Source organism: Rhinolophus ferrumequinum, chromosome 7 (genome assembly GCF_004115265.2).
Source record: "Rhinolophus ferrumequinum isolate MPI-CBG mRhiFer1 chromosome 7, mRhiFer1_v1.p, whole genome shotgun sequence".
Lineage (NCBI taxonomy): Eukaryota > Metazoa > Chordata > Mammalia > Chiroptera > Rhinolophidae > Rhinolophus > Rhinolophus ferrumequinum.
Genome location: NC_046290.1, coordinates 64,146,963 through 64,160,925, shown reverse-complemented (window position 1 = coordinate 64,160,925; position 13,963 = coordinate 64,146,963). Strand labels below are relative to the sequence as shown.

General features: G+C 42.3%; 1 protein-coding gene across 1 annotated transcript in view; it reads left to right on the top strand.

Moving 5' to 3' along the window:
* Window positions 1-3,399: 3,399 nt before the first annotated feature.
* PCSK1 (proprotein convertase subtilisin/kexin type 1) overlaps window positions 3,400-13,963 on the top strand; it is a 36,446-nt gene continuing 25,882 nt past the window's right edge. Inside the window, exons 1-5 of the mRNA XM_033111006.1 lie at window positions 3,400-3,817; window positions 7,001-7,105; window positions 11,030-11,140; window positions 12,101-12,247; window positions 13,550-13,626. Of these exons, the coding sequence (XP_032966897.1) occupies window positions 3,638-3,817; window positions 7,001-7,105; window positions 11,030-11,140; window positions 12,101-12,247; window positions 13,550-13,626 (620 nt within the window). The 5' untranslated portion in view covers window positions 3,400-3,637. The remainder of the gene's footprint in view (window positions 3,818-7,000; window positions 7,106-11,029; window positions 11,141-12,100; window positions 12,248-13,549; window positions 13,627-13,963) is intronic.

The following is a 13,963-nucleotide window of genomic DNA, read 5'->3' as shown; positions in this document are numbered from 1 at the left end:
CTCTTTCCCAAGTTCATGGGTTGGGAATGAACTGCTGCTCCCTGGGATGCAACACCCCAGACCTGGCCAATACAAGTTTGCACAAGATACTGGACCCACTGGTCTTTGCTTCTTTCTTGCTGTGAGTAAAGAGCTATGGCCACAGCGTGGCCAGGTCTGAGCCCTATGGGAAAGAGTCTGCAGGGGGCTGTAGGGACAGGATTGCTGACACAAATGCTCAGAAGAGACAGGCAGATACCTAATGGCACGGAGTAAGTCAGGCCTGAGAGCAAATGGTCTTCAAGCACCTGCTCTGTCTATGTTTTGTTTTCCCACGTTTGATAGAGCTAAAGATACCTGAACTCTACCATAAGAAAAAAGAAAGTGGGAGAACACATAATTGCAGAATTCACACTGTCTCAGGGTCAGAGAATGGTGTAATGACTGTTGCTGTAAGGCAATTCAGACCCATATTTTCCAGTTTTTAAAAGAAGCCAGGAAACCAGATTTTTACTGGACACCTCCTGAGTTTAAGTGTCAGAAACTAAATAACTTCTGGATTAATTACAGACTAATTAATTACAGACTTTTTCATAAGAATAGTTACTCTTACCCAAAGGAAACAGGTAAGTCTATACAGCAACCGGAAAAAAGTTAAACTTATTTCCTCACTCCTCCTATATTTCATGAAAATCTTGGAATATTATTTTGAAGGTCTAGAAACGTTCTTTTTCTTGACCTCAATGGTTACACAGTGTTCACTTTGTGATAAATCATTGAACACCTTGTTGTGCACTTTAGTGTATATTCTTTATTTCTCAGTAACAAAAGTTTTTAAAAATTTGTTTTCTAAGACCAAAGAGATATGGTGATCTAAAGATCTCTGAATGTATTCTTACTTCCTGCTCATATTAGCTTTGCTTCTATTCTCTCCAAGTGAACTTAATATATGATTAATTGTATCACTGAGCAGTTGGGAGCAGTCATGAAAGGCATCTAATTCACACAATAATTCAGAAGAGAAATACAGTCCTTTTCAGTTTCCGAATTATCCTAATTTCTGCATAATCAGACAAATCCAATACTATTAAAATGAACGTAAGAGTGATGATTTGCTCTTTTAATTGATGATATAAAATATAACACTGATGAGCCTGAAGGTTATTCCTCTGACCCACACAGCAGAATAGGGCTCGCCCTTTATCTGATGGTATTAAGATGGACTATACATATATTTGCACCGTTAGCCTTAGCGAGCATTCATTTCTTCCACATCCCAGAAAATTGTAGCAAATAAGGTCCATCAGATAAAATTCCGATAATTTCAGAATAAATTACTGATATATATTGTTTGGATGGGAATATTATTTTCTTGCTTTGAGAATGTAGTTTGCCCTAATAAGTACACCAACCGAATGTTTATTACAGGCTTGCACAATGCTCCAGTTAAGACAAATGTCTCTTTAAAGAGACACTGGCCTCGTTGCCAACACTCTGCCAAACTGATTTGCTTGAACAATAATAAGAAAGGAGCAAACATATTCCTGCTCTAATCATACCTACCACTATTAAACATTCGCCACAAGTTTCTTTTGCCTCGCTAGCACTCAGTATCTGTCTGCTGCGAGAATGAAACCTTGAGCCCTAGAGACCTTGAGGCCACAACTCAGGCTGAGGCATGCAGGGAAAAGAAGACAGCTCACCCAGCATTCAACACTCACATGATGTGAATTTACAGAGCAGACAGAAGGGCTCTGAATCTGAGCCCATTCCACGTCTCATGTGAGAGTTACATGGCTGTAGTACACTTCACTGCATCCCAAGGCTTGTTAACATTGACATTTGTTTTTGTTAAGAAGTTTTCTGTTTAAAGACATTATTAATGTAGTCCTCACGTCTGCAAACATGGAGGCAAACGAAGAATTAGCCCTCAGCTTCCTCCTCCACCACGTGTAGTTTCATTTGGCTTCCTGTAAAGGCTATCCTTTGCTTTCTTTCTCCACAAACTCATACACCTTCTTCCCAATCTTACCCCTTTCTCCTCTTTCTGTAGAAGAGTCTGCGCCCCCAGGTGGTTGGGAGCTTAGAAAAAGAAAAAAGAAAAAAAAAAAAAAAAACCTCTCGCAGATGAGACTTTTAATCCCCTGCAATTTTACTTTTGGGCTGTGTCCAACACGTTTCCCGAGAGCTCTATATACGTAGTCACGAACCTAACCACACTTCTCCCTTGCGGTCAATTTCCTATTTTCTATTTTAAAAAGGCGGAAGGTACAGGACAAAAGAAAAACAGCTTGGTGCTGGCCAGTTGCCGGAGAGCGGCGGTCCTCGCGGCGCGGAAGGAAGGGCAGCTCCCACCACGAGCGTGTGTGGCGCTGTCCATCCCCCGGTGCTGAATACTACACCCCCGGGCATTTCCCGCCAGCTTCCACCCTCAGGCTCCGAACAGGCTCCGCCACCAAAGACTAAACTCATTTCCCTCGAAGAGGGCAGAGGGGAAAAGGTATCATCTGCTTATTCTCTTCCCACGGAAAAGCATTCTTCCACAAAGAGACATTGTGCGTTTTAAGGGAAAGTACTAGCACCGCTTCAGTTCAACACCAAAGTGAAGAGCTGTACTGAGGGGAAAATGGAAAGTTCAGAGTTAATGAAAACTGCTCTTTCTCTCCGCGAATCAACACAATAGCATTTGAGTCCCTAGACCCCCTTGTTGATGAATAAAGACAATATATTTCTGTTTAAAAAAATCACATGATTAATCGTGTTTCTGATAAGCACTGTAAAGTGGGAGGCGTCGGGCTCTGCAATATCTGGAACAGAATTTTAAACACTGTTTGACTGAGATTGAGAATCAGAGGGGAGAAGGAAATAAACTTGCTAACTTAAGGTGGTTTGGATGGTTAAAAATACATTTTTTAAAAGTATTGCTTTAACGTTGTATTCCAGACGTACGCCTTCCCTTAGGCAATTTAATTCCGTTTCTGGGGAGTAGAAGCTTTCCTCCTCTGCCCTCCCAGCCTGTCAGATCTGAAAGACTTCAGAGCCCTGTTCTTCACAGCCCGTGCTGATATCCACAGAGCCATTATAGGAATCCTTCTCCCTCCTTTCCACACACGAGAGAGAGAAAGAAAACGGAAAGAAAGGAGGGGAAGTGTGCTGCACCGCCAGCCTTTGGTTCTTGGTGGTTATATTCAAATGGGGGCACTTCCCTTGGAGAAGTGAAGGTGTTTATCACAGCGACAGAATTTACGATCCGACAGGAACAGAGTTAACTGATCCCAGCAATCGGGTCCTTCCTTTTCTTAATCCCTCCCTGCTTATTTTACCCGCTTCTCCACCCCGCCGGGAATACCATCCAGATCTTAGTCCAGGTAGATCTGACGTCAAGAGATGGCTTTCGTCGATTTGACGTGTAAACACTCATTTCCATTCGGGCTGGGAAGGGCTGGGGCTCCACTCAGCCGGGCGACCAAAGCGCTGCACTCAGCGCTCGCCGCCGCCCAGCCTCTCCTCGCTGTATCTCCTATCTCCTTGCTGAGCACCAGAAGCGAGAAGCGGTCCAGAGCTCGAGGGTGAAAAGGGCGAGTCTTTCTGGCTTTTCTCCTATCTTGCTTCTTTCCCCCCGGTGCTTCCCACTTCTGTGCAAGCGAGCGTGTGAGCCATGGAGCGAAGAGCCTGGACTCTGCAATGTACTGCTTTCGCTCTCTTTTGCACTTGGTGTGCATTGAACAGTGTAAACGCGAAGAGGCAGTTTGTAAACGAATGGGCGGCGGAGATCCCCGGGGGACCAGAGGCGGCCTCGGCCATAGCGGAGGAGCTGGGCTATGACCTTTTGGGTCAGGTAAGAGTTTGCACTTTCAAGAAACTTTCTGGGGCCCAAGGGGACTGGCGGGAATGGAGCGCGATCTCCCAAATGTGAGCCCCAGGTTGCATTCTCCTGAGCTCGGTGGTAGAGGATAGGAGCTTTCTCCAGCTCTTGCCCCTGACGCGCTTGGAGAGAGAAGGCTTGCATTATTTATTGTTTGGGCTGGGCGCAGCCAGGCAGAACGAAGCCGCTGCAGCTGGGTAGAGCTTATTCTTGCTGTTGTCCGCTCTGGAATTGAAATCCGTTCCCGCGCGGTTTGGAAGAAAAATCCTTCCACGCTTATTCACCGAACTTGAGATGCACGCAGGCTCTTACCAACCAAGCGCCCCCGGGAGAGGCAGTGAGCTCCGTCCCCTGGGATTCAGCCAGTCTGCGTCAAGAGCCGGCTGTTTCCTTTTTTACAATATGGCAGCATCCGATCCAACTCCTGATGCAAGGGTCTAAGCAGGCTTGGGGGATGTCCGTGGGCAACCTTTGGGGGCACGCCCAGGGTGTTGGGAGAGCGCCAGCGGCAGGGACTAGGGACTCAAAGGCTGGGGGTCTGCCCAGTGGCCTGGGGTGCCGGCGGGACAAGAGGGGGGTAAAAGACATAAACCAACTATCCACTCCTGTACCGGGAGCCCCAAGTCTGAGCTTCCTAACTTTGCTTGGTCAGACCCCCCTGAAGGGTCAAACTGCAGAACTGACTGGGGAGAGGATTTCTTTTTTTCTTGTTCCTCAGCCAAATGCGTAATAGCTTCCCTTAGGGTTTCAGTTTGTAATGGAAATTGTTGCCTGTTCAAGTGAGAGCTGGGTTAATAGATAGCTGGGGCCGGGGAGGGGGCTTTAAGGCATTGCGAGGGGGCGGCGTGGAGGGTGGGACGGCGCTGCCTAGCGGTGCCATTCCGGAGGAACTCCAGGGTGTCTGGGTTCTGATCTAAGCTTTCCTTTTCCTTGACTTAAAATCAAGCCCTCACCCCTTGCCTTGGAAGTTGGTGTGCGTTGAAGCGGGGCAGGAGGGAGTTGTGAAACATTTTGGCGCGCGTTCTTTCGGGAGGTGGTGGTAGAGACGCGCGGCTGAAGTCACAGATGAGTAATCAGCGTGGGCGGTGGCGATTCCGTAGATATAATACGCTGGGGAATACGTCTTCCTTTACCAGAGGCTTCATTCTTCAACTTTATGAGCCAAACTGTCTTTGAAATGCCAAGCAGGAAAGTCAATACAGATTGACTTCTCCGTGTCCCAGTAGCAGACCAAGACTTGCTTTTGCTCAGACCTTGTTCTGTGCCAGGCTCCATGTTAGCGGGCTGAGGACTAATAGGAGGAAAAGAAATTTCCAAAGAATCAAAAATCTGGAGGAGACTGGTTTAGAAACGAATGATTGCAATTGCATGCAGTTGGTAGTAATAGACGTTGTACCCGGTGTCTCAATATTTGTTGATTGAAGGATTGAAGATGGAAGGAAATTTGGGGAGAGGTGAAAGAAGACAGCACAAAGGAGGAAATATTTGCACAGAGTTTAGGAAAAGAGTCAAAGGTTGCCAGGAGAACATGATGAGATTTGAAAAGGCACTCCAGGCACAGAAAACAGCTTGTGGGAAACCAGGGAGATACAAAGAAAGCTGCTTAGTATAGTAAGTTGGAAACTGCAAGTAATTGTTGGGATCTAAAGAGAGAGGGAGTAGGTGGGGAATTGTCCTGGTGTGTACTGTTGACATCTTGGAAATCTTGTGTGTGTACTATGGTGGGAGAGGAAAACTGGGAGCCTAATATATATGCTTTGGACTGCTAAGTAGCGCATGGAAGGAGATTGGAGGAAGGAGCAAAAACATCCCTCTTCCGCTTCTCACCTAGTAGCCCCAGGCATACATCCAAAACCGGATCATTCATTATGGGAATTGCCTTTCAAAATCATAAATCCCAAAACTGAAAAACAATATGTCAGTATTCTTGGTAGGATCTACGTGGAAGGATGACATAGTCACAAGGAATCTTTTAAAAATAGTGGAGAAAGCTATCTATATTTACACATGATTTGCATATGCTATATTTTCTGTAGCCATTTCTAGTAAAAATGGCATTACTAACAAACAGTTTTAAAATAACAATTCTTTGTAAACGACTAATAATGCTTTCCTGGTTCTGCTTGTTTCTCCCTTCGTTTACACTAGTTTAGCATCACTATCCTGAGCGCCTTAAAACCTCAGGGTAAAGCTAGGATTGGAGGGTGGGCAACCAAACGCAAAACCAGGTGATAGTACAAACAGAGCTAAGCATTGGTGATCTTTTCTATTGGCTAAGGTTCTTTCTTCCCAACTCCATCTAAAGCTTCTAACAGATCTACTACTCCCTGAGGTTCAGTCTTTGAGCAGGGCCTAAGCATCTCTATTTAAAAATGCTCTAGATAATGATAACTATGCAATTCTTCTGAAACAACCCACGGTCAATTGTTTCTCTTAATTAGGAAAGAAAAAAAAATACGGGATATTTAGAGAACCTGGTAGCTTCAAATTAAGTACTATTTTGGATAAAGGGACACTAGTTTAAAAGAATAACGAACATAGTTCTAAATGGACCAAAAGTGTTGCCAGTCACCTGGAGAAGTTTACACACTCTATGGTAGAACACCTGTCTGAAATGTGGTATGCTGACTTTTCCCCCAAAGCCTTAAAGAGGAAAGTCAAGTGGTCACTACTAGCTTATAACAATCATCAGAATGGATTCAATGCTTACATTTTATAACAACAACAAATTGTTTTATCTGGATGTGGCACTGACCCTATATTGTCCCCAAAGGGTTTGCCAGCTTTCCACAAGTTATTGTCCCACAGTTGTAAATTTGATAAAATAGGTTTTAAAAAAATAATGTCTACATACACAATATTGTCACATAGAAAAACAAATGTAGTTCCTCTGAAATGTGTGAAACAGAAGCATCAGCAGCCCCCAAGTAGACTGGGAGCCCAAGCAATGATATCATAAGGCTCATCTCACTCAACACACTGACAAGAAAGGGAAGTCTCTAGCAGTACCTACCTCGTGAAGAAAAAAATCAACTTCCAGTACAGGGAATAGATTTAATAAATGTTGTCTGTCTCTAATTTAGTTGGGTTTCAATCCAACCCATATATACTTGTTTTGGAAAGTGGATTGTTATTTTAATTTTTTTTCTCTTATAGATTGGATCACTCGAAAATCACTACTTACTCAAACATAAAAACCATCCTCGAAGGTCTCGAAGGAGTGCCCTTCATATCACTAAGAGATTATCTGATGATGATCGTGTAAGTATTGTGCCTCAGTCTTCACACCAGTAACTGACTTATCTGCTTTCTTTGTGATTGCCAACAAGAGCAAAAGCACATGCACATGTGATTCTTCTATACCATGAACACATTTATCTGGAGTGTTTCTTGTTAGTTCCATAGGGTTATAAGTGCACATAACAATAAATGGATTGGATTGGTTAACTAAATTTTACATATATATATATATATATATCATAAAACATACTATACATATGTGATATTTATAGTCTGACAATTAACTTCATGTACTTGTCGCAACAATGTTGCTAACATTTTTTGATATCAGGATTATTCATTATGAGTTTGTATCAACTGGACAAACAGTTAACCAAGTGTTTGGAAGTGCTGAAAAGGCTGCGTGAAGAAGTTAGATGACCTGAACTTTTCGCCAACAATTCATGGTTTTTGTATCCCGACAATGCACCAGCTCACATGGCACTGTCTGTGAGGGAGTTTTTAGCCAGTAAACAAATAACTGTATTGGAACACCCTCCCTACTCACCTGATCTGGCCCCCAATGACTTCCTTCTTTACACAAAGATAAAGGAAATATTGAAAGGAAGACATTTTGATGACATTCGGGACAGTAAGGGTAATACGATGACAGGTCTGATGGCCATTCCAGAAAAAGTTCCAAAATTGCTTTGCAGAGTGGACTAGGTGCTGGCGTTGGTGCATAGCTTCCCAAGGGGAGTACTTCGAAGGTGACCGTAGTGATATTCAGCAATGAGGTATGTAGCACTTTTTCTAGGATGAATTCGAGAACTTAATTGTCAGACCTCATATGTAACAGTAGCTCAGAAATTTGGTCTAAGAGCATGAAAGTGAATATTGAAAATAAAGTGACAGAGCTAATGAAAACGTTTGACAATACAAACAATCAACAGCCTTTTATTTTATGACTGTTATGTACCAAGCATTATAATATCTAACGTGGGGATGCCAAAGAAATATATGAACCTTGCTTTAATAACATTTCAATCTAATTGAAAAAAAAACAAAACATTCTGTCATTTCTATTTAGTTTGGTTATATAGGAAACTAGTGTTTATGATGGAGCTTTAAATCCATGTCTTTACAAAGCAAATGTTTTCATTAGTATTATATTGTTTGATCTAAAACATTTGATCTCTTTTTTATCTTGGTTTGTATACATGTTCAATGATGAGGCGATGGCAGGAAATGTCTTGAATAAATACAGACAAATAGTGTGGGGACAATTTGAAAGTATATATAATGTACCTATTGATTTTTGAAGTCTGTTTTCAAGGTCAGTAAACATATCTATAGAAATGTTGAGTATTTGGGAGTACAGCAATTTGTATACACAATGTTGCCTTTCCTTGAAAATGTGCCATACTGGTGGAAATTTACCCTGGCTGCCCTGATATTTGTATATATGACTTCTGTTGCCTAGGACAATCTAGAGAATTCTGGAAGCTTTGTGAGAACTAGAACACATCCTTTCAACTTCCCAGAAAGAAAAGTTAAGTGACAGAAAGGTGATAGGACTGTTGAAAGTATATGGACTTCATAAATCAATGACACTGATTGTAACACTATTTCCAACAACTGGATGTTTATCTGATCAGGTGGCAGAGTGCCTCTTCTTCTATTCCATTTTTTAAAATAATTTTCTATTTCATTTGTTCTGCCACTAATAACATTTTTAAAAATAAGAAAATAGATTATGAGGATAGCGAATGACTGGGCCTGATGGTTACTAGTGTTCAAATGTAAAAAAAGCAACCACACTCAGACAAAGAATGCTGTGTCAGGACCACTGACAGTAACCCACAGCTCATACATACGCATTGTTAGCTTTTACTCAAATTAATAGCTAGATGTGGAAGATCAAATCAGGAGCCCTGAACACTACTTTAAAAGTTTCTTGCCAGTGAAGTCTTCCCTTCATCATCCCAAGGCAGATGGCTTATTGTCTGTGGGCTCTGAAAAGCAGGACCACTTTCCAGACTCTGGCTAGGCTTAGTCCTTTGACAAAACAAGAGAGCGATTTCCTTGTTTACTAAATGCGTGCCTGACCTTAAGGCACCAGGAAGTCAAACTGATGTCCCTTCTCATCTTCATACCAGAAAGTTGGACAGAGTGGATTATACCGAACTGTTATTATTACTCAAAGAATCTCACTAAAATGAACAGATGCCTCAATACCATTCTTTAGGTATTTCCTCAATAGTTGATTTGGAGGAGAAATCTCAAGGAATAATGAAGAAGAGCTAAGAATTTCTTCTCTAACATAACTTCATAAAAAAAGAAGTCTGCATGATCGTATAAAAATTATCCCCAGAATAATTTAATTATAGGAAAAATTCTAGAACCCAGAGAAGCTTGCAGTGGAAGGTTGGATTAGTTAATCTTTAATGCTCTTTCCAAATCAAAAGGATTATTTACAATTAAGTATATGAAACCTACTATATACATAATAGAAAGATACCACCAATTTGTTCTGCTCCATTTGGTCTGCTCTTGTACAGCTTAACGATGGGATTTGGAGTCAATGACACTGATCGTAACACTATTTCCAACAATTGGATGTTTATCTGATCAGATGGCAGAGTGCCTCTTCTTATATTCCATTTTTTTAATTGCTTTTGATTGCCATTTTATAGCTTTCTTTTTAATGGGGAATAATATCCTTTCAAATTAGCCCTCTGAATGCAGCAATCCGCTATAAGACTATTAATGAAATCTCCAACTGTAAGTTACTCTCTCCCTCAAAAATTAGTACTTGCTCCCAGCAGCCAGCTTTCAACAACCGACTCAGATGCAGGCAATATATTCCAAGCATTGAGGTATTTTAAGCCAAAACAATTAAGCTTGAAAACACAGGCACTTTAAAAATAAATTATAGTGACTAATTTCTAGCTCTCAAGTTCTTCCCAATATTTATAATACGTTTGCAGTATATTTTCCAATTGAAAAATTCACGACAGTCTTAGTGGATGGTTTTATCCTTTAGCTGCAAATTATTTTTCAGTTTTTATTTTTGGGTCTGACTCATAAGTATTCTCACAGTAACAATATCCCACCACGTACTCGACTATCACGTGTACAACAGAGAGGATATGTTTTGGGTAGGAAACAGTCATGTTGCCCCGCAAAATAAGAGCAGGGTATTCTTTCATAATGAATATAACCACAAGGCAGCCCCTCACCCTCTCAGGGCCCCAAGTGTAACAATAGCATTATGCCATAAATGTGGGGCAGGTAATTTTTTGTACTGTCTAATCTCTCTGCATAATACATGAGACCAAATTAATGGTAAGTGTTGATGGTCAGTAGGGCTCATCAGTCCCCCTGGACCTGTTTCTCAGATGAAATACTCTTAAGCAAGAGGCTGAAGCACAGGGGAGCCAGAGTTTCAGATTAGCAAAGACATAGCTCCTTTCTTGTCTGGTGTAACATTTGCAGTTTCTGCCTTTTATGTGTAAAGAAAGAGGAATTAAGCTGTCAGAGCACCAGAGCAGCAGTCTCTGGGATCCCCTAGCTTGTTGACTCAGTCCATGAAAATGGACAAGTTTTCAGCTACACAGCCCTGTACCCTCAATGTAAAACTGGGTATTATGGTCCCTTTGCTGATAAGAGCAGGCTGAATTTTTACTTCCACTGTGATTACTGTGTAAATAATTGGAGGGAATCATCCCTTCACTGACTGCTTCTCCTCCCCCCAAAAGTACATTTTACTGTAAGGAAGGAAATGGTCATCTCCCCAGTGGGCAGTCCCTTCTTCTCACAGAGCTGCCGGTTTGATCTGTAGTCAAAGGAAAATACGGTGTAGCTTCTTGAACTCTGGGGGGAGGGGACTGGAGCTAGCTGGAGGGAAAGTGATTACACAGCAGTGGCTATTTGTTGATTTTCTTGCTGTACAACTCTTTGTAGGTGATATGGGCTGAACAGCAGTATGAAAAAGAGAGAAGGAAACGTTCAAGTCTAGGAGACTCAGCACTAAATCTCTTCAATGATCCAATGTGGAATCAGCAGTGGTACTTGGTGAGTACTTACAGAAGGACTGTGTGGGACCTTGGTTATTTATTTTGTTACAGCTGCACAATGGATTTTTTTTTAATGATGGAGAATTCGGCGGAGAGCTAGTTACCTAGAGACTAGGGCTGATGGGACCTTCCAAGATCTGGATCTTCTGTTTTACTAGGTAAGAGTGAAACACAGATCTTTAGCTGCTATGAGAGGAGGGCCTGTTGCCTTTCCATCTTCTGAAGCTTATCTGGAGTAAGTGCAGAAGAGTCATGTCTTGCAAGTTAAAGCCTCCAAAACAGTACTCATGGCAAACGCTTGGGAATATGCTCGTATCTGTGTTTCTTGCTGTCCAGCTCTTCTCCCCTACACGGTAATGATCAGAAAAGTTATCCGGAAAAGAAAACTCCAAATCTCCTCTCACAGATACTTGCTCCCTAAATCACTCACATTTGTAAATAGGCAATTAAATTGCAAGTCCTGGTGAGACCACAGCCTCCTGGGCATTCCAGGTTCTGCTTTTTCTTTCAGAAAACTTATGAAAATATCCACAAGTGACTGAACCAGACGATATAAAGTAGGTTCACTGTGGCAACTGAGGCTTAGGATCTGGGGGAAGATGGAAACACAGGAAAGCAAACAAAGCTCAGGTAGATAGAAAGCTCGAGCATGTCATTATAAGTGAAAGAAACTCAGGGACAAGTTTCTTCTTCAAAGCCGTATAGCTCAAAGAGAAGGGGCACAGGGTGATTCGTCCTTTTGAGTGATCTTCCATTGGAACAATTGGGAAAAGAGCAGCACTCTTACGATTCACTTGGCCCTACCCTCAACATTGTTTATTTCACCTACTCGCCTTCTTCTGAAGCGTACACTGACCTCAGGACTAGGAAAGATGGGTCTCCAGACGGTAGAGGCAGTTCTCCTTGTGCAACACTCAAGCCCTGATTGCCCTAATTCTTCTTTGTTTTTCCTTACTAGCGAGACACGAGGACAACCGCCTCCCTGCCCAAGTTGGATCTCCATGTGATACCTGTTTGGCAAAAAGGCATCACGGGCAAAGGAGTTGTTATCACTGTACTGGATGATGGCTTGGAGTGGAATCACACGGACATCTACGCCAATTACGTGAGTCTGGGCCTTCTCCTGACTTACGGCTTCGGGAGCTGTCTACACGGACACATAGTTAGGGCTTGTCCTTCCTCAGGCAGGAGGCTGCTCGGATGCTGGCCCTGGGAAGGGCGGGCCAAGACTTTGCCAATTCCCTCACCTCTCTGCCAGCCCATGGGAACTTTTTTTGTGTCATTTGGCATTGAAAGAATCTCGTGGAGCCAAGGATTGTCCAAAAGTATGTGCACTGGGGTTGGGGAAAGGCACCTACACCAACTCCTTTATTAAAAGCCATTCAGACCCGGGACTACACGACATTGGTGGTATGAAAGCCATCAGATCCAGCCTGATGGCTGAGATCATTCTCACCGCCTTCCTCCTCGCATCCCTGATGGGTCAGGATCTATCACACGAAGTTACGTCAATGGGATTCCTTTCAGGCCAATTCAAAGTGTACACTACACAGCGCAACAATGACCAGCTGAGGAAAGAAAAGCTTATTCGAAATGGGAAATAAGTAAATGAAAACTATTTACTTAATTGTTTACGAAGCTTTCCATAGTATCTTAGGCCTTTGGATCGGTGTTTCATCTTTAAGAGTGTCCCTTTTTTTTCTCTCTCATCCTGTCCATTCACCCAACATTCCTCAGCTAAAGTGCAAAGGAAAGGAAAGAAGAGATAACAAAGATGATTGGAAAGTAGGAATTATTAAAAGACATGGAAAATGTAGAGAAGTGGCAGCAGTGGAGATAGAATTCTTACGTGGAAGATGTTTAGGTGTAGTGATCTGGTTGGAAAAGGGGGTCGGACCTGGAAGCTTACCTTGAATTTCAAGTACAGTCTCTTTAACTAAATTCCCTGTTTATTTTGTGTAACTGGGGAGGCTGAAGGAGATCACTGTGGACCTAAGCCCCGCCCCACAGCCATTTCTTTGCACCTATATTCATTCGAGAGATGAATGTCAAAGTGTCACTAACTAGCTCTATATCGCTTAGTCAAATTATTCAATTTCTCTGGGCCTCAGTTTTCTCATCTGAAAAATGAGGTGGTTGAACTAACTAAACTGATTCCTCATGGTTCTGATATTCCATGAGCTTCTATGAGCTATCAGTTTGGTAACATTCACTGAGAATTGGATGCTGGCTCCCTTTTCTGACTCTGCCTGGTTTATAGGTTTAATAAATAATCAGCCACTGGCCCAGAAGCTCTGAAATGCAGACTTCCGAGCTATCGGCCAGGACAGGAATGGGATAGGGGGAGAAAGCTCAGGAAGTGCTGCTTTCTTAACAATGCTAAGCGTTATTGCTGTTGTCTCTTTAGGATCCAGAGGCTAGCTACGATTTTAACGATAATGACCATGATCCATTTCCCCGATATGATTCCACAAATGAGAACAAGTAAGTAAATGCAGATTCTGGGGGGGAGAGGGGGAATAAATACCTTAAAATGCTTTTATCTTATTTGAGTTCTCAGATAATATTCAGGCACACCATCCCTATATACCACAATATTTTGTTGCTTTTAAAACAGAAACCGAAGCGTCTATTTTTATACTCCCTTTGGCTTATAGAACCATATTTCAATTAAACTTTCTTTTATAAGAATGTTACTGCACAGATATAGCTTTAGAAAGAATATTTGGGACACAAAGAATAAAAACCTAGAGGCCAACCCCCCCCACCCCCAATTCCACTATGAATCTTTGACTCTTAGCAGCATGCTTGATGTTAGCAT